Genomic DNA, 18,579 nt, shown 5'->3' on the forward strand with positions numbered 1-18,579 from the left:
AGGGGTCGGTAATCACAGTTGACAGCCCTCCTGTACCGAGTGTGATGTAAAGATAGCATAGAGATTGGCGCATGCGCTGTAACGATTATGCGAATATCACAGTATATATAAATCATTTAGTTCCAAGTACAGGTTTCATTTGGGAGGTTTTCTATCAGCTAGTCGATTAACCAGTATCAGTATATCAGTTATATAATGTTGACACAAGGTAGATAGGTACAGACTATCACTTCATATTGAACCCTTGCAGTTTAAATGTTACTTTAGGGTGTTTGTATAGCGTTGCTGTGTGTAAGTATAGATTTTATACCAAGTGATACATATGTATGTGGGTCACAATGCTGAGTTAAACGCTGTTTATACAAAAACTCTGAGGTACGTACTTTAAAAAACATCTAACTCTTCTTAAGCTGTGTTAAAATTTGTAGTATCATTCAACCAGTTGCCTGCTCTATAGGCGCCCTAGCAAAACTGGTCACGATGTCCTTCTGCTTGCGACTTCTGATTATGACCGGCATGGTTCCCGGCTTCTTGGCACAGTTCATTGAGCCTGGTCGTGTCGCCATATTGGGAAACATCGGTCCTAACCTTGTGAAGAGCTTGGACCTCTGTTGGAGGAGCATTCGCGAACTGTTCGACAACTGTGGAATAACGTTCCCTTCAGCTCCAGTCTTCAAAACGCCATCACCGTTGACGGTGCGGATGCCTTAGGGTCTTCTTCTAAAGAGGAAATGGATTATGTTCACAGTGGTGTGGTGTTGCAGAATGGGGTTACGGCTGAAGACGCAAATGGCAACGTCTCTGTTACCTGTGTCAATGACACAAAAAACTACATCTTGGGAATTATGCATAAACATCAGTGGGCTCTGCGAAGTAAGCGGTTTCTGTACCTTTATGTCTATAAGTGTACGTGAAATTCTGGGAATGTTTTCTCACGTAAAGTGTGCAAGTGCATGAAAAAATGAATGTGACTGACATCAAATCAAAACGTAGAATCATAACATCTGACTGTATTTCATCAGCGGAAAAACATCTTTAAAAAAAAGTATACAATATTTAATGGTCTGACAAGTAGTTACGGTCGTTTTTATGTTTCACTGCTTCCTCAAAACCTAGTTTCACCGAAGTTTTCACAGTTTTGTGTAGACATCTCTTGCTTTATTGAAAAAAATCAAATTAAAATACGTTGAATGTGGATATTTTAATAACTATTTTCTTCTTTAATGAATTAATCATTCTCAGTTCTAGACTCACAAGGCAAGTTGCCCAGCGGAGTACTGTTGGGAACAGATTTTGGCTAGGGTCGTATACAGAATGTCTGAACGCTTCTGTCCTGATGACGCGGTATTGCGTAGCGCAATACAGATACCACTCAGTATGACAGGAGGGAAATCTCACGGTCTAAAGGTAAAGTTTGTAATGATATATTATGATATAATTTCAAAAATCCTATATAGGCAAAGAATTTATCTTTTTTAGCGATTAACACCAGGGTCATTTTCATTGTCCATCTTGTTTCTCGTTCATGTAGCCGTTTGACTGATCACTAATTCAACCATAAAGACATCTGATATCCAAGAAATAGCTTTATTTGCACGATTTTTCTCACTTTTCGTGAAAGTTGGACAGTATCCATTGGGCAGCCGGGTAGATGTTATTTCACTTACACCACGAGGTCATTCGAACGTATATCGTCAAGGAATTTTTGTAAAACAACTGGCTTTAGCGAGCCTTCCATTTCAAGGACAAAAGATATACTTCAATACAGAACCCAATATGTCAATCGGATTTACCGAACGTCATCATTTTTTTTATTTACGCCATACACAAGAAAGTTTCACTTATATGATGGGATTTACATTTATGAGTAGAGGAAACATTAGAACTCGAACACTGAAAAAGTCTTGAACTTATACTGTAGGCGAAACAGCGAGAGCTGGATTCGAACAAGCGACCTCATTGGTCAAGGGCCTAACAGTCGTAGCAACCCAGCGTTTTAACCGTTTGCTCGCCACGATATGGCTAAAATATTGCCGATGTGGCGTTAAGCCATCATCATTCATTCTTTAACCGTTTGAGGACCGGAAAATCATGTTAAAAACTGAATGTTTGTACGCTATATACTTAGCATGGTTCCACTGGTAGACGGTTCACTGCTTACCAGAACTAGTGACAGAACTGAGACATGAATTTATAATGGAGATGCTTTTTTGCCCTTTTGTTTAATGACAGACAAGCGGCTTCCTGTCAATGGGCCTGATGATTGGCATGTGTGTGCCGCGCTCGTGCTCCCAGAATGACGTCACAGGAATTCTGGATAGAGGTAAGTCACAATGCTAGTGAAACCTTTCATCAAGGGTAAATGGAAACAATTTTAATTCTGATGTCGCCTAGTAAGTTTCTTGAAATCCTTAGAATACTTGAATTTTATTGAAAAGTTTTCAAAGTCTTGAAAGTGATTGGAGGACAGTTTATCTTTGGAAAAGCTTTATTTTATAAGTGCATGTACTTCAATTTTCAATGTTAAATATCATGTTCCATCGGGTTCAAAATGAACTGACAAATAAGGCAGCACGAGTATTGCAGTTAAACTGAGGGGTATCTGAAAGCGCCAGAAAACGGTCTTAATTTAAGGTCCCTAAAACATTTTCGTTTATGGGTAGGAACCCTCGGTATATAATCATCCATGACGCAACTTCGTAATTTAGACAATAGTCTTCAGCAACCTACGGATGATCGGTTTCTTTCCACCATAATGCTGGCAGCTTTCGCCTAAGTCACATATCCTTGAGTACGGAGTACACCACCAATCAATCAAATAAAGAAAGAAATATGACTACTGGCTTAGACTGGATTGTTTGGACACATGTCTGTTCCCTATGGCTGAGGTATTAATGAAAGATGGTATTACAAATTCGAGATATGGTACGAGTCGGTGACAAGCTATAAATCGGAGACCAGTTCTGCGATTTCCTTTCAGCCATTTCTCTGTTACCGCTGAACACATCAGCGATGCATGTGTCCATCAGCTGCCGTGAGGATAGGAATTTATCTTCTGACAGACGGGCGATAGCTGCAATGTAAGTGTCAAGGGCTCACCTTTAATGCATCCACTACCGCCTTGTATTTAACCTAATATCCCGCCCATGACTACACCTAAGTTACTTTATTTAATATTTTGCCGGTCTTCAGAATTTGCCTACACTGAAAGAAAAACAGATGTTTAACATTTAAACGCGTGATAAACATCTCTTTTCAACAGATAATAAACGTGCTTAATATTTAATTGTTTAATATTTAATCATATTTATCCAACAACTGATAATAAGACCGTTTTATAGTTGATGTAATACAATGAAAACTTTGAATCACTTCGTTTAAGCGATAAACTCATCAAAATTACTACATATATGATTTTTCATTCTGGTCGGTTGTTTCTCTTCTAGTGTGATATGTTCCATCATCGGATTTTTCATTTTGGTCGGTACGGTCTATGATGTCTGTATCCTGCAAATCCCGTCCAGTATAAGATTAAGCGAGAAGAGATCAATTCAAGCCATCCAAGATGAGAAGACGACTCTCATTTATAGTGGTGCGTCAAACCCCAAAGGTGGAGATGAATTTCAGCAAGTAGCCTCACCACCAAGTACGTGCATGGAGTCACAAAACCAGTGTAAAGCATTCATGAAAAGTAGCTCTAAAATAAGAATTATGTAAATAGGAAGTGAATAAAAAAATTTGATCTCTCTGTTTTAAACATAATTTCAATTAAAGGTCGGAAATTTTCGGAAATGACGTCAACGTGAACTTACCGACTGAGCGTGATCAGTTTATTTGGACTCTTTCCGTCACAGAACATGTTTTGGCAATCTATCGCCGTTGACGTCACGACTGCCGGCTGCCTAATCTCTGAGAAAACAGCTATAGTGTTTGGAAGGCTTTAGCCGCCGCCCGCCCCCACCTCCGCATCCTCTAAAACGCGGACGCTTATTCTTGTTACTATGTATGTACACCGTATAGCACATATGAAGATGTGCATTAAAAATATCGAACTGATTATTTAGCCAATAGGATTTTTTTGAGTGAATTTTGAATCTTTAGTTTATATGTACACTCGGAGAACTATCTTGACGAATAGGACACTTGTGATTTCACACAACAACAACAACAGAGGTCTAAAAGCAATGTTGACTTAAATCTACGGAAACCAGTGTCACCATGAAAGATCTTTGAATTAATTAAAAATATACCACCACTGAATGAAAAATATAACTTGCACGATTTTTGTGTATTTATTTACTTCCAGGCATACTCGCTAAATGCTTGGCGTCGTTTTCTGTTTATACCAACGGACGCAAGATTTTGAGCACTGCGCAGGCCCCAGGAAGTTTGAACTGTTTACATGGTATTCGGTTCTTGAGTATGAGCTGGGTTATTCTGGGTCATACATATGGAATCATGCTGACTGTGTCTGGTGAGTATGTCAGGCTTATACAATCATGCTGATAATGTCTCGTCAGTATGTATGTGGATTACACGTATACAACCATGCTGAAGGTGTCTGGTGAGTATGTTAGGCGTATACAATCATGCTGATAGTGTCTGGCTAGTATACCTGTGGATCACACGTATACAATCATGCCGTCTGTGCCTGGTGAGCATGTCTGTGGGTGACACGTATACAATCCTGCTGATAGTGCCTGGTCAGTATGTTTGTGGGTCACACGTATGCAACTATTCTGATAGTGTCTGATGGGTATTTATGTGGGTGACACGTATGCAACCAAGCTGATGGTGTCTGATGAGTATGTATGAATGTCAAACGTATGAAATCATGTTGATAGTGTCTGGTGAGTATGTGTGTGGGTCACACGTATGCAATCATGCTGACTGTGTGTTGTGAGTGTGGAGGTGGGTCAGGCGTATGCAATCACGCTGATAGTGCCCGATGAGTATTTTTACGGGTCACGTGTATGCAACCATGATGATGGTGTCTGGCATGCGGGAGTGTCGAACGTATGCAATCATGCTGATAATGCCTGATGAGTATGTATGTGGGTGACACGAGTGCAGCGATGCTGACAGTGTCTGGTAAGTCTGTAAGTGGGTCAGACGTATGCAGTCAAACTGACAGTGTCTGGTGATTATTTTTACGGGTCACGTGTATGCAACCATGATGATGGCGTCTGGCATGCGGGAGTGTCGAACGTATGCAATCATGCTGATAGTGCCTGATGAGTATGTATGTGGGTGACACGAGTGCAGCGATGCTGACAGTGTCTGGTAAGTCTGTATGTGGGTCAGACGTATGCAGTCAAACTGACAGTGTCTGGTAAGTCTGTATGTGGGTCAGACGTATGCAGTCAAACTGACAGTGTCTGGTGATTATTTTTACGGGTCACGTATATGCAACCATGATGATGGCGTCTGGCATGCGGGAGTGTCGAACGTATGCAATCATGCTGATAGTGTTTGGTGAGTAAGTATGTGGGTCACAGGTATGCAATCATGCTGATAATGTCTGGTGAGTAAGTATCTGGGTCCCAAGTACGCTATCATGCTGATAATGTCAATAACCAGCCTTACAGGGACAATCAGTTAATTATCTTGTGTCTATATAACTTATTCTGAGGCATTCGTGGTCTAGTGAGTAGCATACTAGCGCGGCGCAATGACCCAGGATCCGCTCACCAGTGCGGTTGCTGTGAATTCAAGAATGCTTAACACCTGTAAATATGGCATATCCTTAACGTACCTTCCTTTCAAGGACACAATTCAGCGTAATTTTTGCTTTGTATTTATTTAGATAACATGGCCGAATATGTGCCTGTGATCTTCAAGCGCTGGACATTTCAAGCCATCCTCAATGGGATGGTTTCCGTTGATTCCTTCTTCTTCCTCAGGTACGGATCTATTCCTCAATGCGCAATTGAGATACTCGTCTTTGAAGCGTCAGGCACACGAGAAACTGGTTAGGTCTCGACCTCGACCCTTCGAGGCTTATATATCTGCTTTACCGCACGGTTTATGAAGTTAAGCAATAAGCCAAGAAAAGATTTCGAGTGCGCATGACACAACGTCACGTGTCGCTATAGATACCACAGCACTGTAACATTGGGCAAGTCTTTTGTGATACCTAATTTTAATTATGGCCACGAGCAGGGTTGAAAATCACAAATCATATTGTTAGTATTGAACTGTTGCCGAAGTCTGTCAATTTGTGGCATACCGTCGTGAACTCCGGTTTCATGCACAAGTGACACTAACCGCCAGAGTATACGAGTGAAGTTATACTTGGGTAGTGTTAATTCTAATTGTTATAGTCCATTTCTTTTAGAGAGTCGCCTATATTTAGCTATCTGTAAAATCAGCCATGTTCGCTACCAAAATTGGCTTTAGCCAGTGACAAGTAACAACCCAGGCCCTACACATTGATACACTGGATGTTCATGTTATTACAAAGAAATTGTACAGCCTACACTACTCTCTCTGAGAATATCGTCAGCACGGCACAATGACTTAGGAACCACCCACTAATTTGTCGCCAAGAGTCCACTTCATGCTGGCTTCCTCTCGGGCAGTACGTCTACCAGCAAGGTCTGTCAGCCACATGCGGATGATCGTGGGTTTCCCCGGCACTCTCCCCAGTTTCATCCCACCATATATAAGTGCTAGCCGCCGTCGTATAAGGGAAATACTCTTGAGTACGGCATAAAACGCTATATAATAAATAAATAAATAAATAAATAAATAAATAAATAAATAAATAAATAAAAATCTCTCAATCTCCAAAACAGTGAATTAGAGTATCCGTGGATAGTTTGAGCAATTTTAATTCTATTTTCAGCAGACGAAAGTCAAATGCTTCCCACAAAAAGCTACTCAACGTTTCAGAGTTCAAATTGAGGAATTTATTCTCCGTGTACGGTTCAGTTTGGTCTAGTAGAGTTTGAGTGCATTGGGCGTCTGCTGTATTCGGCATGGCGTTCTGTTGAGGCAGCAGTACAACCCTGTACATCAGTTGACATTGAGACCAACCTCCTGCTACAAGAAGCAAAATAGTGTTAAAAGCGTTGTATAACCTCAGGCAAACAAACAAATCATACATAAATATGAAGTTCTTGAGTATGATTCCGGTAATAAGACCCTTAATGGCCCATACGAGCTATAGAGCTGTTCTTGCCGCAGCCGTGGTGGTCAGAGGTTCGAAACCAGCTCTTTCCGCATTTTTTTGTCAGGTATGCATAGCCAAGTTGGTGGTTTGCTGCGGACAGTCCGATTTCTTTCATTCAGAACCTAATCACCTTTGTATAAGTAAAAAAGTCTAGAGTACGACGTGAAAAAAACAGAAAATAAATAAACTGATTCAGGTAATAAATACATAGTCTAAAAAGACAACATAATTGTTTACCTGTTGCAGTGGACTACTGGTGGCGTATATCAGCTTTAAGGAAATGAACAAGAACGAGGGTCGAATTAACTGGGCATTGTTCTATTTCCACAGATTTTGGAGGTAGGTATACAAGTGTAACGGATGAGTGAAGAACACTTTCAGCGTCTGTCACCTTTACTTTTGTAACTGAGTGGTAAACATGTTCATAGCAGATGTTTTTCCATCCAATTCCACAGTGCGACATGTATATAGCCTTTCTTTATTTCTTCTTTCATCACCTCAATACACTACTGGGTGTCTTTTTGTCTTTCTTTTCTTTTTCCTAGGAGCATTTCATAAAACGTCCGATTACCAAATATATGATAACAGAACTGTTACCAGCGATTCATGAATCTAGACAAAATCCACTAGGAAAACTATTAAACTAGATTCTATCTGTCTTGTTTATAATGAACTTATCTAAATTTAGAGCTTGTCAAAATTAAATTAGTTTAAATAACACAGAATAAATCCAGATTCAGAGTTTTTTGCATCTTAAAGGATTTAAAGTGGTGCACAAAAAATAAGTACTATATTTAGCCAAATGCATCACAATTTCAGTTTCAGTAATACGAAAGATAAAGTTTTATAAAAGTAACAAAATGTTGACCTGTTGGATATCCCTCCCCTAAACTTTAGTCTCTTTCCGTTTAGACTGACCCCAGCATACATGTTAGTGATGATGGTGGATATTTGCCTTTTCCGGTATTTTGGAGACGGTCCCATTTGGCCTCAGCAGGGGATAGAAGTCAATTACTGCAGGGATACATGGTGGAAAAGTTTGTTGTACATCAACAACTTCTTTTCTTTCAACTCTGGGGTATATTCGATCTTCCTGGATGAATTTCCATATTTATTTTTTTACGTAATTTACAGTGGTAATTTTTTTTTTTGCATAGTTGTTTGGCGCCATACTCAAGAATTTTTCACTTATATATTATGGATTAAGTTCGGTGTCAAACCCAAATAGGATCATATCATAGACATTTAAAAATCTAGTTCGCAGCCTACCTTGGCGATAAGCACTGAGAGGTTAGAGTAAAGAAACAGGACTGGTTGGCTCGGTGTCAGTGTGATGTATTTGGGTGCATGTTGTGTCATGTTTGGTGTCTTCAGTGGCGGGAGCACTTTGTCGTCATTGACTTGCTCTGACTGAAAAATTGTTAATTACGGTTTATACATGTATAAATATATATCATTGCGATTAATGATAGACCTTCCCACACGTGACATACCGATTTGTACATACTATTACACATCAACAGCGCCGTTTCTTATCAACAAGACAACGGAAGCGAGAGTGCCTGAAGATTGATTGCCCAAGGTCGGGATCGAACCTGAATCCACTTCCCTCTCCAGAACTTGCCAATAACACGTCGGTGATGTTTTTCATACAAACAATATGAGATGTTTTCTTGACCATAATACGACGGTATATCTGCACTATATCTTGAATACTGAAGAAGTTAAAGGATATGTTGTAATTTAAAAGAATCCTACATTGAAGAAAACAGCTCATAGTGTAATTTACCTGACCAATAATACCTGAAATATTGAATGGTTTCATTTTCATTACCGGGATAGTGTATTTCCTGGGGATGGTACTTGGCCAACGATATGCAGTTTTACGTCCTGAGTCCACTGGTGCTGATTACTCTGCACAGGTAACCTGTAGTGTTTGTGTCAGTATAATTCTTGTATTCTCAAGATTGCGTGCTAATCAGGATGGTAGATGATATTCCCAAGATAATGTTTTCTGACCATGATGGTATAGTGATGGTTTTCGCAAGATTGTTTTCTGATCATGATGGTATAGTGATGGTTTTCGCAAGATTGTTTTTTGATCTTGATGGTATAGTGATGGTTTTCGCAAGATTGTTTTTTGATCTTGATGATATAGTGATGGTTTTCGCAAGATTGTTTTTTGATCTTGATGGTATAGTGATGGTTTTCGCAAGATTGTTTTTTGATCTTGATGGTATAGTGATTGTTTTCGCTTATACAAGATTGTTTTTTGATCTTGAAGGTATAGTGATGGTTTTCGCAAGATTGTTTTTTGATCTTGATGGTATAGTGATGGTTTTCGCAAGATTGTTTTTTGATCTTGATGGTATAGTGATGGTTTTCGCAAGATTGTTTTTTGATCTTGATGGTATAGTGATGGTTTTCGCGAGATTGTTTTTTGATCTTGATGGTATAGTGATTGTTTTCGCTTATACAAGATTGTTTTTTGATCATGATGGTATAGTGATGGTTTTCGCAAGATTGTTTTTTTTTATCACGATAGTAGAGTGAGGATATTCCCAAGATTGTTTCTTGATAAGGGTGTCACAGTGATGGTATTCTTTTGATTGTGTACTGTTTTCACAAGTTGTTTTTGTATCCCTATCCAGATCAAGGGTTGCCGGCACCGCCGTCCTCCTGGCTCTCTTGACGGGTTCATTTATAACCACGGGGGTAATCAGCTCCGTCAACAAACTGCCACCCAACGGAATTGACCTCAACCAGGATATTAAGTACTCCAAAATTTGGCCATAGTGATCGTTAAACATAATTTGTACCAACAGTGTTACATAACAGAATGTTAATGACGACTCTTACTCTTGCTAATGACGCGTCATGCTGGCCTCCTCTCCGGCCGCAAGTGGGAAGGTCTGTCAGCAACCTGCGAATGGTCGTGGGTTTCCGCCGGAAAGTGAAATAATCCTGAGTACGGCGTAAAACACCAATCAAATAAATAAATGAAATGGGGACCTCCGTGGCTGAGATGGTTAGCAAGCCAGCTAGTGCGGCACAATAACCTAGAAGCCTCTCACCCAATGCGGTCGCTGTGAGTTCAAGTCCAGCTCATGCTAGCTTACTCTCAGGTCATAAGGGGAAGGATCTTCCATCAACCTGCGGATGTTCGTGAGTTTCCCTCGGGCTCTGCCCGGTCTCCTCTCACCATAATGCTAGCCGCCGTTGTGTAAGTGAAATATTCTTGAGTAGAGCGTAAAACCCCAATCGAATATATAAAAAAATAAATAAAACTGGTGTTTTGATCTAATTTCTTATCATGTTTGTAGTCGATCAAGATCAAAATGTTTGAAACTACCTCATAGTACATGTATCTGCAGAACTACTTGTGCAATACATCGATGGCTAAAAAGATGACTTGGCTCTCACATTAAAACAAATGCTTTGAATCTCACTGTACAATAACATTTGATTGACGATACCCACACAAATAGGACGGTCACTGAAGAATTCTAATTTGTTCGGTTTTTAAAAGCAAACCAAACCTATACCAGGATTTGTACTACGAGAAGCCGTACTGTCGTATAGGACCGTACCTAGTGGGAATGGCCGTTGGGTATACATGTATACTGCACAGGACTGGCTCCCAGATGAAGTTTACTAAGGTATGTCCACATTGAGCCGAACAAGCAGTCGTTCCCGATATCTGCAACATATGATGTGAAAGTATCTGTACCCAGAGGTATTTATTTATTTATTTTTTTACCTGATTGTTCTTTAAAACCGTACTCAATATTTTTTTCACTTGTTCGATGGCGGTCAGTTGTACGAGTGGAGGAAACCGTAGTACTTGGGGTAAACCACCGACCTTTGGTAAGTCAGTGGACAATTAACCTTCAGAACGTTTGAAGAAGGCCTACAGATTTGTGAGCCATATTGGTCTTTAGCGATCGTAAGACGTGCGCAAACGACCCCACGAACGCCCTCCAGCGCTTATTGTTCAAAGCAATTACGACAATTAAGCTCTGCGCATTTCTTGTCCACTGAACGCAGAAACTAAACCCACACTTTAGAAAAGTGAGGTCAACACTTAGTGACGCCTTCACTAGCCTATCGTATTTATTGTCTCTGCAGGTGGCCAACTGGAGCTTGAAACATGAGGTCACAGTCTTGAATCCGACTCCCGCTTATCCTGTCGGCCATTGACCATAATTAATTTTGCGTTAACGTTGAGTGCCACTGAGCAGTCCCTACATGTGCATGCTCCATTACTATTACCGAACTGTGAGACATGCAAATATTTCGAGGGAACATGATGAAGGAATAAATAATTAATAGTTATCTAGAGGTGTCACGGCAACAGTGTCGCGGTCAATACGCTTCCACGTGTGTGTCCTTTCAGCTAATGCCCGAAAATCAAAGTGATAGGTTTACATCCAAAATTAACAACACGAGATCATTGCTATTTCTTAATTCCGTTTTTGTGATGTCAGTATGTTAACCGCGGTGTATCTCCGCTGTACTTCAAATCGACCAGAATAAAACTTACAGCTCGACCAACGCAACTCGGCCACATGCTCTGGAGGCTCGTATCGCTAGGCCACAGGTACTACATTTAGAAAGCAACATGCATGTAAACAGTCATTTTATAGGTGTATGTGTATGGCTGCTTAAGATGCAGTAAACATTGTATTATGTTGTTGTTTTTTTGGCGGGGGTGGTTTTTTGGGTTGTTTTCCCCTATTTAATACCAAAACGGCTTTGTTTTCTCTTTTTTTCATGTTTCATTTTTCCTTCAAGAAAGGTTTGGTGTTTGGCTGGGTGTTGGCTTTTGCCTGTAACTTGGCCGTGCTTTACGGTCTGTATGGACATTTCAACACAGAACCGCTGACATCAGACGTCAGCGCCCTGTACAATACAGTGTCCAGAACGGCGTGGGCTTTGGGACTTGGGTGGCTGGTCATCGCCTGCTCTTCAGGAAACGGGGGTAAATTAACACTCTTACTACAGTCAACTAAAAGATCATACTATTTGCTCCAAATAGATATTAACAGCCAATCGTAGTTTGGGGTAAAAACATATAACGGGCATAGTACATGTATGTATGTATGCTTGGAGTTTAACGTCGTACTTAACAATTTCATATAATGGCGAAGAGCCAGTAAATGCATGTGCATATACCACGCCAAAGACACCAGACAAGACACTACAAGACACCCCACCCAGTCACATTATACAGACACCGGGCGAACCAGTCCTGTTTCTCTAACCTCTCAGTGCTGAACGCCAAGCGAAGCAGCAACAAGTCCCAATTTTGAAGTCTTTGGTATGATCGGACCCAGGTTTGATCCCGGAGTCTCCTCAGTTCGAGGCGGATCCTCTTACCATTAGGACACCGAATCGGTCAAATGAACATTCCTATAGTACTGTTTAAGACAAACTGAACTTCTTTGGAACTCGAACTATTTCCGAACTAACGTAATGCCATGTTTAAATGTTCACAAAAGGCATAGTAATATCCATCCTAAGATTTCATACTATGATGGCCTTTGACGAACAAAATTATTATTATTTTTTTTTTGGAGAAAAAATGTCCGTTTGATATTTTATATTTTCCGGAGGAGTTACGTTTATGTTGTCTATACCAGGTATCATCAACAGCCTTCTCTCCTGGGCCCCCTTCCAGCCCCTCGGTCGGCTCACCTACTGTGCCTATCTCATTCACCCGCTCGTTATTCTGTACTTTGCTACGGGAAGAGAAGTCGTACCTCATGCATCTGACCTCAACATGGTAAGATACTGTTATTTTCAGAATAAAAATGTATGAAAGTGGCCATGCACCTCCTGAGATCAAGAGTAGACAAATAATGATGTTCCTGTCTATATCCAAGAGCTTCTCGAATTCAGAACCAGGCGAATGATACCATGCGCCAAAAATATGACATAACAGAATACAACTATTTACTATTCAGTTTTACTGAAATCAATGTTGTGCTGGTGGTCTTGATTTTATAAAGGTGAAACAGGACCATATAGATGATAAATTCCATGTTATCGATATTAAGTTAAACACATTATCGCACTACAAGCACGGTATTCATTGTCGTCAAATCGGCAAAAAAATCGATTTCTGCACCTGAACAGCCAATGAGATTCCCTGTCAACACTCCCATGAGCTTCTCTATCATTTCTCTTAATGGGCTTTTCTGCCCGCACCCACATTAGGCTCCTCTATCATTTCTTTTAATGGGCTTCTCTTCCATCACTCCCAATGAGTTCTCTATCATTTCTCTCAATGGGCTTGTCAACCAACACTTCAAGTAGGCTTGTCAACTAACACTTCCAGTGGGCTTGCCTTTCATTTATATTAATGGGCCTCTCTATCTTTTCTCTTTACCAACACTCCCAATGGGCTTGTCAACCAACACTTCCAGTGGGCTTGTCAACCAACACTTCCAGTGGGCTTTCCTTTCATTTATAGTAATGGGCCTCTCTATCTTTTCTCTCAATGGGCTTGTCTACCAACACTCCCAAATGGGCTTGTCTACCTCCACTCTCAATGGGTTTTTCTGTCATTTCTCTTAATGGGCTTTTCTATCAACACTCCCTGTGAGCTTCTCTATCATTTCCCTGAATGGGTTTGTCTAGCAACACTCCCAATTGGCTTGTCTACCAATACTCCGTATGGGCTTCTGTACCAGCATTCGCAATGGGCTTTTCTTCCATTTCACTTAATGGACTTCCGAACTAATAAAAACAATGGGCTTCTCTATCATATCTCTGAATGGGCTCCTCTAACATGTTTCTCAATGAGCTTCTCTACCAACACTACCATGAGCTTCTCTATCGTTTTCTTACTGAACTTCTCTACCAGCACCTTCAATGGGCTTCTCTACCAACACTCGCAATGGGCTTTTCTTTCATTTCTCTTAATGGACTTCCGTACCAATAATAACAATGGTCTTTTCTATCAATTTTCTTAATGGGCTTCTCTACCAACACTCCCAATGGCTTTCTCTATCATTTGTCTTAATGGTCCTCTCTGCCAACACTAATAACTGGCTCCTCTATATAATAATGAGCTCCTGTGTCATGTCTCTCAGTGGGCTTCTCTACCAACACTGCCATGATCTCTATCGTTTCTCTCATTGAGCTTCTCTACCAACACGCCCATGGCCTTCTCTATCATTTATCTTAATGAGTTCCTCCATCAACACTGCCATGAGTTTCTGTATGGTTTCTCTTAATGAACTTCTCTACTCCATTCCTAATTCGCTTCTCTATCATTTATCTTAATGGGCATGTTTACCAACCCTGCCAGTTGGCTTCTCTGTCATTTATCTTAATTTTCGATGACTACCAACACTGCCAATTTCCTACTCTATCATTTATCTTAATAGGCTTCTCTACCAGAACTTCCAACTGGCTTCTCTGTCATTTCTTTTAATGAGATTCTCTACCGAGATTCTCTCAATGGGCTTGTCTACGTACACTCTCAATGGGCTTTTCTTTCATGTCTCTGAATTTCTCTATCAACACTCTCAATGAGCTTCTGTATCATTTCTCCCAATGAACTTCTGTATCATTTCTCCCAGTGGGGTTGTCTACCAACACTCCCAATGGTCTTGTGTACCAACACTCCCAATGGGCTTGCCTACCAACACTCACAATGGGCTTGTCTACCAACACTCCCAATGAGCTTCTGTATCATTTCTCCCAATGAACTTCTGTATCATTTCTCCCAGTGGGGTTGTCTACCAACACTCCCAATGGTCTTGTGTACCAACACTCCCAATGGGCTTGCCTACCAACACTCCCAATGGGCTTGTCTACCAACACTCCCAATGAGCTTCTGTATCATTTCTCCCAATGAACTTCTGTATCATTTCTCCCAGTGGGGTTGTCTACCAACACTCCCAATGGTCTTGTGTACCAACACTCCCAATGGGCTTGCCTACCAACACGCCCAATAGGCTTGCCTACCAACACTCCCAATGGGCTTGTCTACCAACACTCCCAATGGGCTTGCCTACCAACACACCCAATGGGCTTGTCTACCAACTCTCCCAATGGGCTTGTCTACGTACACTCCCAATGGACTTGCCTACCAACACTCCCAATGGGCTTGCGTACCAACACTCCCAATGAGCTTGTCTACCAACACTCCCAATGGGCTTGCCTACCGACACTCCCAATGGGGTTGTCTATCAACACTCCCAATGGGCTTGCCTACCAACACTCTCAATGGGCTTGCATACCAACACTCCCAATGGGCTTGCCTACCAACACTCCCAATGGGCTTGTCTACCAACACACCCAATGGGCTTGTCTATCAACACTCCCAATGGGCTTGTCTACCAACACTCCCAATGGGGTTGCCTACCAACACTCCCAATGGGCTTGTCTACCAACACTCCCAAAGGGCTTGTCTAGCAACACTCTCAATGGGCTTGCCTACCAACACTCCCAATGGGCTTGCCTACCAACACACCCAATGGGCTTGTCTACCAACACTCCCAATGGGCTTTTCTGTCAACACTCCCTGTGAACTTCTCTATCATATCTCTGAATGGGTTTGTCTACTAACACTCCCAATGGGCTTTTCTGTCATTTTTCTTTATGGGCTTTTCTATCAACACTTTCTGTGAGCTTCTCTATCATTTCCCTGAATGGGTTTGTCTAGCAACACTCCCAACTGGCTCGTCTACCAATACATCCAATGGGCTTCTGTACCAGCATTCGCAATGGGCTTTTATCCATTTCTCTTAATGGACTTCCGAACTAATAAAAACAATGGGCTTCTCTATCATATCTCTGAATGGTAATGAAAATGTATCCACTGAAATGTAGATATGGATTTTATTCCAGTATCTGGATTTTGCTCTTCATGCAGCAAAACAGAGTTTTTTAAGAAATGGGTGTTTCAAAATGAAAAAGCAATGTATGCGTTTATGAGCTTGACAGTTCTTGCATCTTAACCGTGTAGAAAATGTTGGCAAGATTCCTTGCGATACTTCGATCTGCCACATAGCCTATAGTGTCACAAAACTGTGAATTAACGGGGTTTCGGGTGTCTTCAGCGTTCCAGTGATGCAGCACTCGAAATATGCGGGTTTCGAATTGACCTGATAACTTCGCTATATGACAGATGTAATATTGAAAGCGACATAAATCGTGATGTAAACGAACAGTCAAGCCAGAGTTAACGATGTCGTAATTTTCGGTTTTTGTTTCGCAGATCTACTATTTCCTTGGCCACATCGTCATGTCGTACGGACTGGCCTTTGTTGTCTCCCTTGCGTTTGAAGCTCCGATGATCGGTCTGGAGAGAGTGCTGTTGAAAAGAGACAGGAAACGGACAGAGAACTGACAGAAAACAGACAGAATATATAACACAGCTATTCATTACGAATGGCTTTCATGCCATGTTGGTCAAGTACTGACAAATCAGTGAATAGAAGGACAAAGAGTAAAAGAAGTTCTTTATTGTGACTGAGTTTGATTCCACCCCCCCCCCCCCCCCCCCCCCCAAACCGCTGTTTAAGAAAAGTTTTGCACTCTTCAGAATTTAAGCTTCACTGCAATGCTCAGTTCATTTCCCATATACACCTATTAAAGGGTATATCCAATATATCCACAAATTATTGTCGAAAGGAGCCGATACCGTCAAGGTATGTTTGACATACAATTAAGCCACAATTGTAAAAACCAGGAGGCGTCCATTGTATAGTTTACAGCTTATAATTAAATGTGAAAATGTGGATTGTTTTATAGTAAATAAAGTGCTCCCTATATATGCCAAATTTGTGTTACATTTGTACTTTCACCATTTCGTCTGTATCATCCAACGAGACATCATCAGGACATGGCTGAAATTTTGCCGTTGTGCCATTAAGCCATAATCACTCATTCCAACGAGAGACATTTTTAACAAATTATTGTCGATAACTGAAGAAATGACCCCAATTTTGCCCTTGTGATACACGTATGTTGTAAAGCATAATATTCTGATGTCAGTTACTAACAAGTTATATACATGCTAGCCGCTGTGCGGACGATCTATTTGCTATCTCAGACCCGCTGTAGACCAACCACTGCATGGGATATCTTTATACATTTGATTAAATCTTTTTTTAACGCCATATTCGACAGCTTTTTTTTTTCGCTTATACGATGACAGACAGGTTTACGGGTCAGGTTAATAAATAAATTGAAAAAAAAGAACATGGGCAGTTGGGACTGAGAGCAGGGCAAAATATGAACTGGAGCAAATTCGTTTGTTTATTTTTGCATACATTGGTCTCTGGTTTAAGTATGTGTTTTGGGAAGAAATTTTAGGTTCGAGGTCATCGGTTTTGAACAGCAAACTTGTATAAACATTGTGATGCACAGAGTGCTCCATATTGGTGGGTGACAAGTTCTCTTCAAAGACGTTAGACTGTGCCAACAATCACACGAGTATTGGGACTTATTGTCACCAATGGGCCCCCATACATGGCGTGCTAGTGCTGTAAGTTCAAGACCAGCTATTGCATGACGGTGGATGACAGTGGAGGTGCCAGCATGACAAGCAGTGTCGTGGGTTTTTAGCAATGTTCCCAAGTTTCATTGAACCTTCAATTAATCTTGGTTTATTTGTACAGGAATGTTTGTAGATCTGCCCTTTTGTCTTTGTAAAGTGTTCACAGTATATTTTTCGCAAAATTGTACGTATGTATTGGCCTACAGAGACATTATACAACGCCAATATAGTAAATTTAGATTGTCCAACAAATGTCAAAATGAAATCCACTATATGGAGTGAAAATGAAAATGCAAAAAGGCCTTTATTAATAGATAAACGATTGCTCAAATATAGATGGAGTTATATTTGTAATTTAGATATTATATAATAATATAATCTATGCAAATATTAAACCATTCAGACATCATCATACAATGAAAATGGCAGATGGACATCGCATGACGCTGGTTTCACCGCTATGCGATCATGCATACATGCACATTTCACGATTGGTCCCATTATTAACAGAAAAAGAAAAACAAAACAACTATCTTCACTAACTTACATTTTAATAATTTGCCCTTTGTGGCGAAAAGGATTTTTTGCAAGTTACGTTGCACATGATTAATACTTTGAACGCTTTAAGTAGCCTGCAGGGGGCCTCTGTGGCCGAGAGGGTTAGCACACCAGCTCGGCGCAATGACCCAGGAGCCTCTCACCGATGTGGGCGCTGTTAGCTCAAGTCCAGCTCATGCTGGCTTCCTCGCGACGTACAAGTAAAATATTCTCGAGTACGGCGTAAAACACCAATAACATAAGTAATAAATGCGCATAACCATCTGCTTCTGTATAGGAACTGAATGGTACATTTAAATTTAAGTAGCACATTCTAACCAAACATTGAAGA

General features: G+C 40.8%; 1 protein-coding gene across 2 annotated transcripts; it reads left to right on the plus strand.

Moving 5' to 3' along the window:
* The first annotated feature begins 735 nt into the window (after positions 1-735).
* On the plus strand, positions 736-16,670 carry LOC135480518 (nose resistant to fluoxetine protein 6-like). Of its 2 annotated transcripts, XM_064760367.1 has the most exons (15): positions 736-873; positions 1,243-1,407; positions 2,233-2,323; positions 2,981-3,080; positions 3,447-3,646; positions 4,307-4,474; positions 5,807-5,903; positions 7,421-7,513; positions 8,087-8,252; positions 9,017-9,096; positions 9,826-9,948; positions 10,704-10,833; positions 11,969-12,155; positions 12,817-12,959; positions 16,407-16,670. In XM_064760367.1, the coding sequence occupies exons 2-15, from the start codon at positions 1,315-1,317 to the stop codon at positions 16,536-16,538; spliced, it is 1,803 nt and encodes a 600-aa protein (XP_064616437.1). In that variant the 5' UTR covers positions 736-873; positions 1,243-1,314; the 3' UTR covers positions 16,539-16,670. The 2 variants fall into 2 exon arrangements, with proteins under 2 accessions (XP_064616437.1, XP_064616438.1); XM_064760368.1 differs by lacking the exon at positions 736-873 and having other exon boundaries at positions 1,268-1,407; positions 2,962-3,080.
* The last annotated feature ends 1,909 nt before the right edge of the window (positions 16,671-18,579 follow it).

The sequence above is a fragment of the Liolophura sinensis genome, chromosome 13, assembly GCF_032854445.1.
Source record: "Liolophura sinensis isolate JHLJ2023 chromosome 13, CUHK_Ljap_v2, whole genome shotgun sequence".
NCBI lineage: Eukaryota > Metazoa > Mollusca > Polyplacophora > Chitonida > Chitonidae > Liolophura > Liolophura sinensis.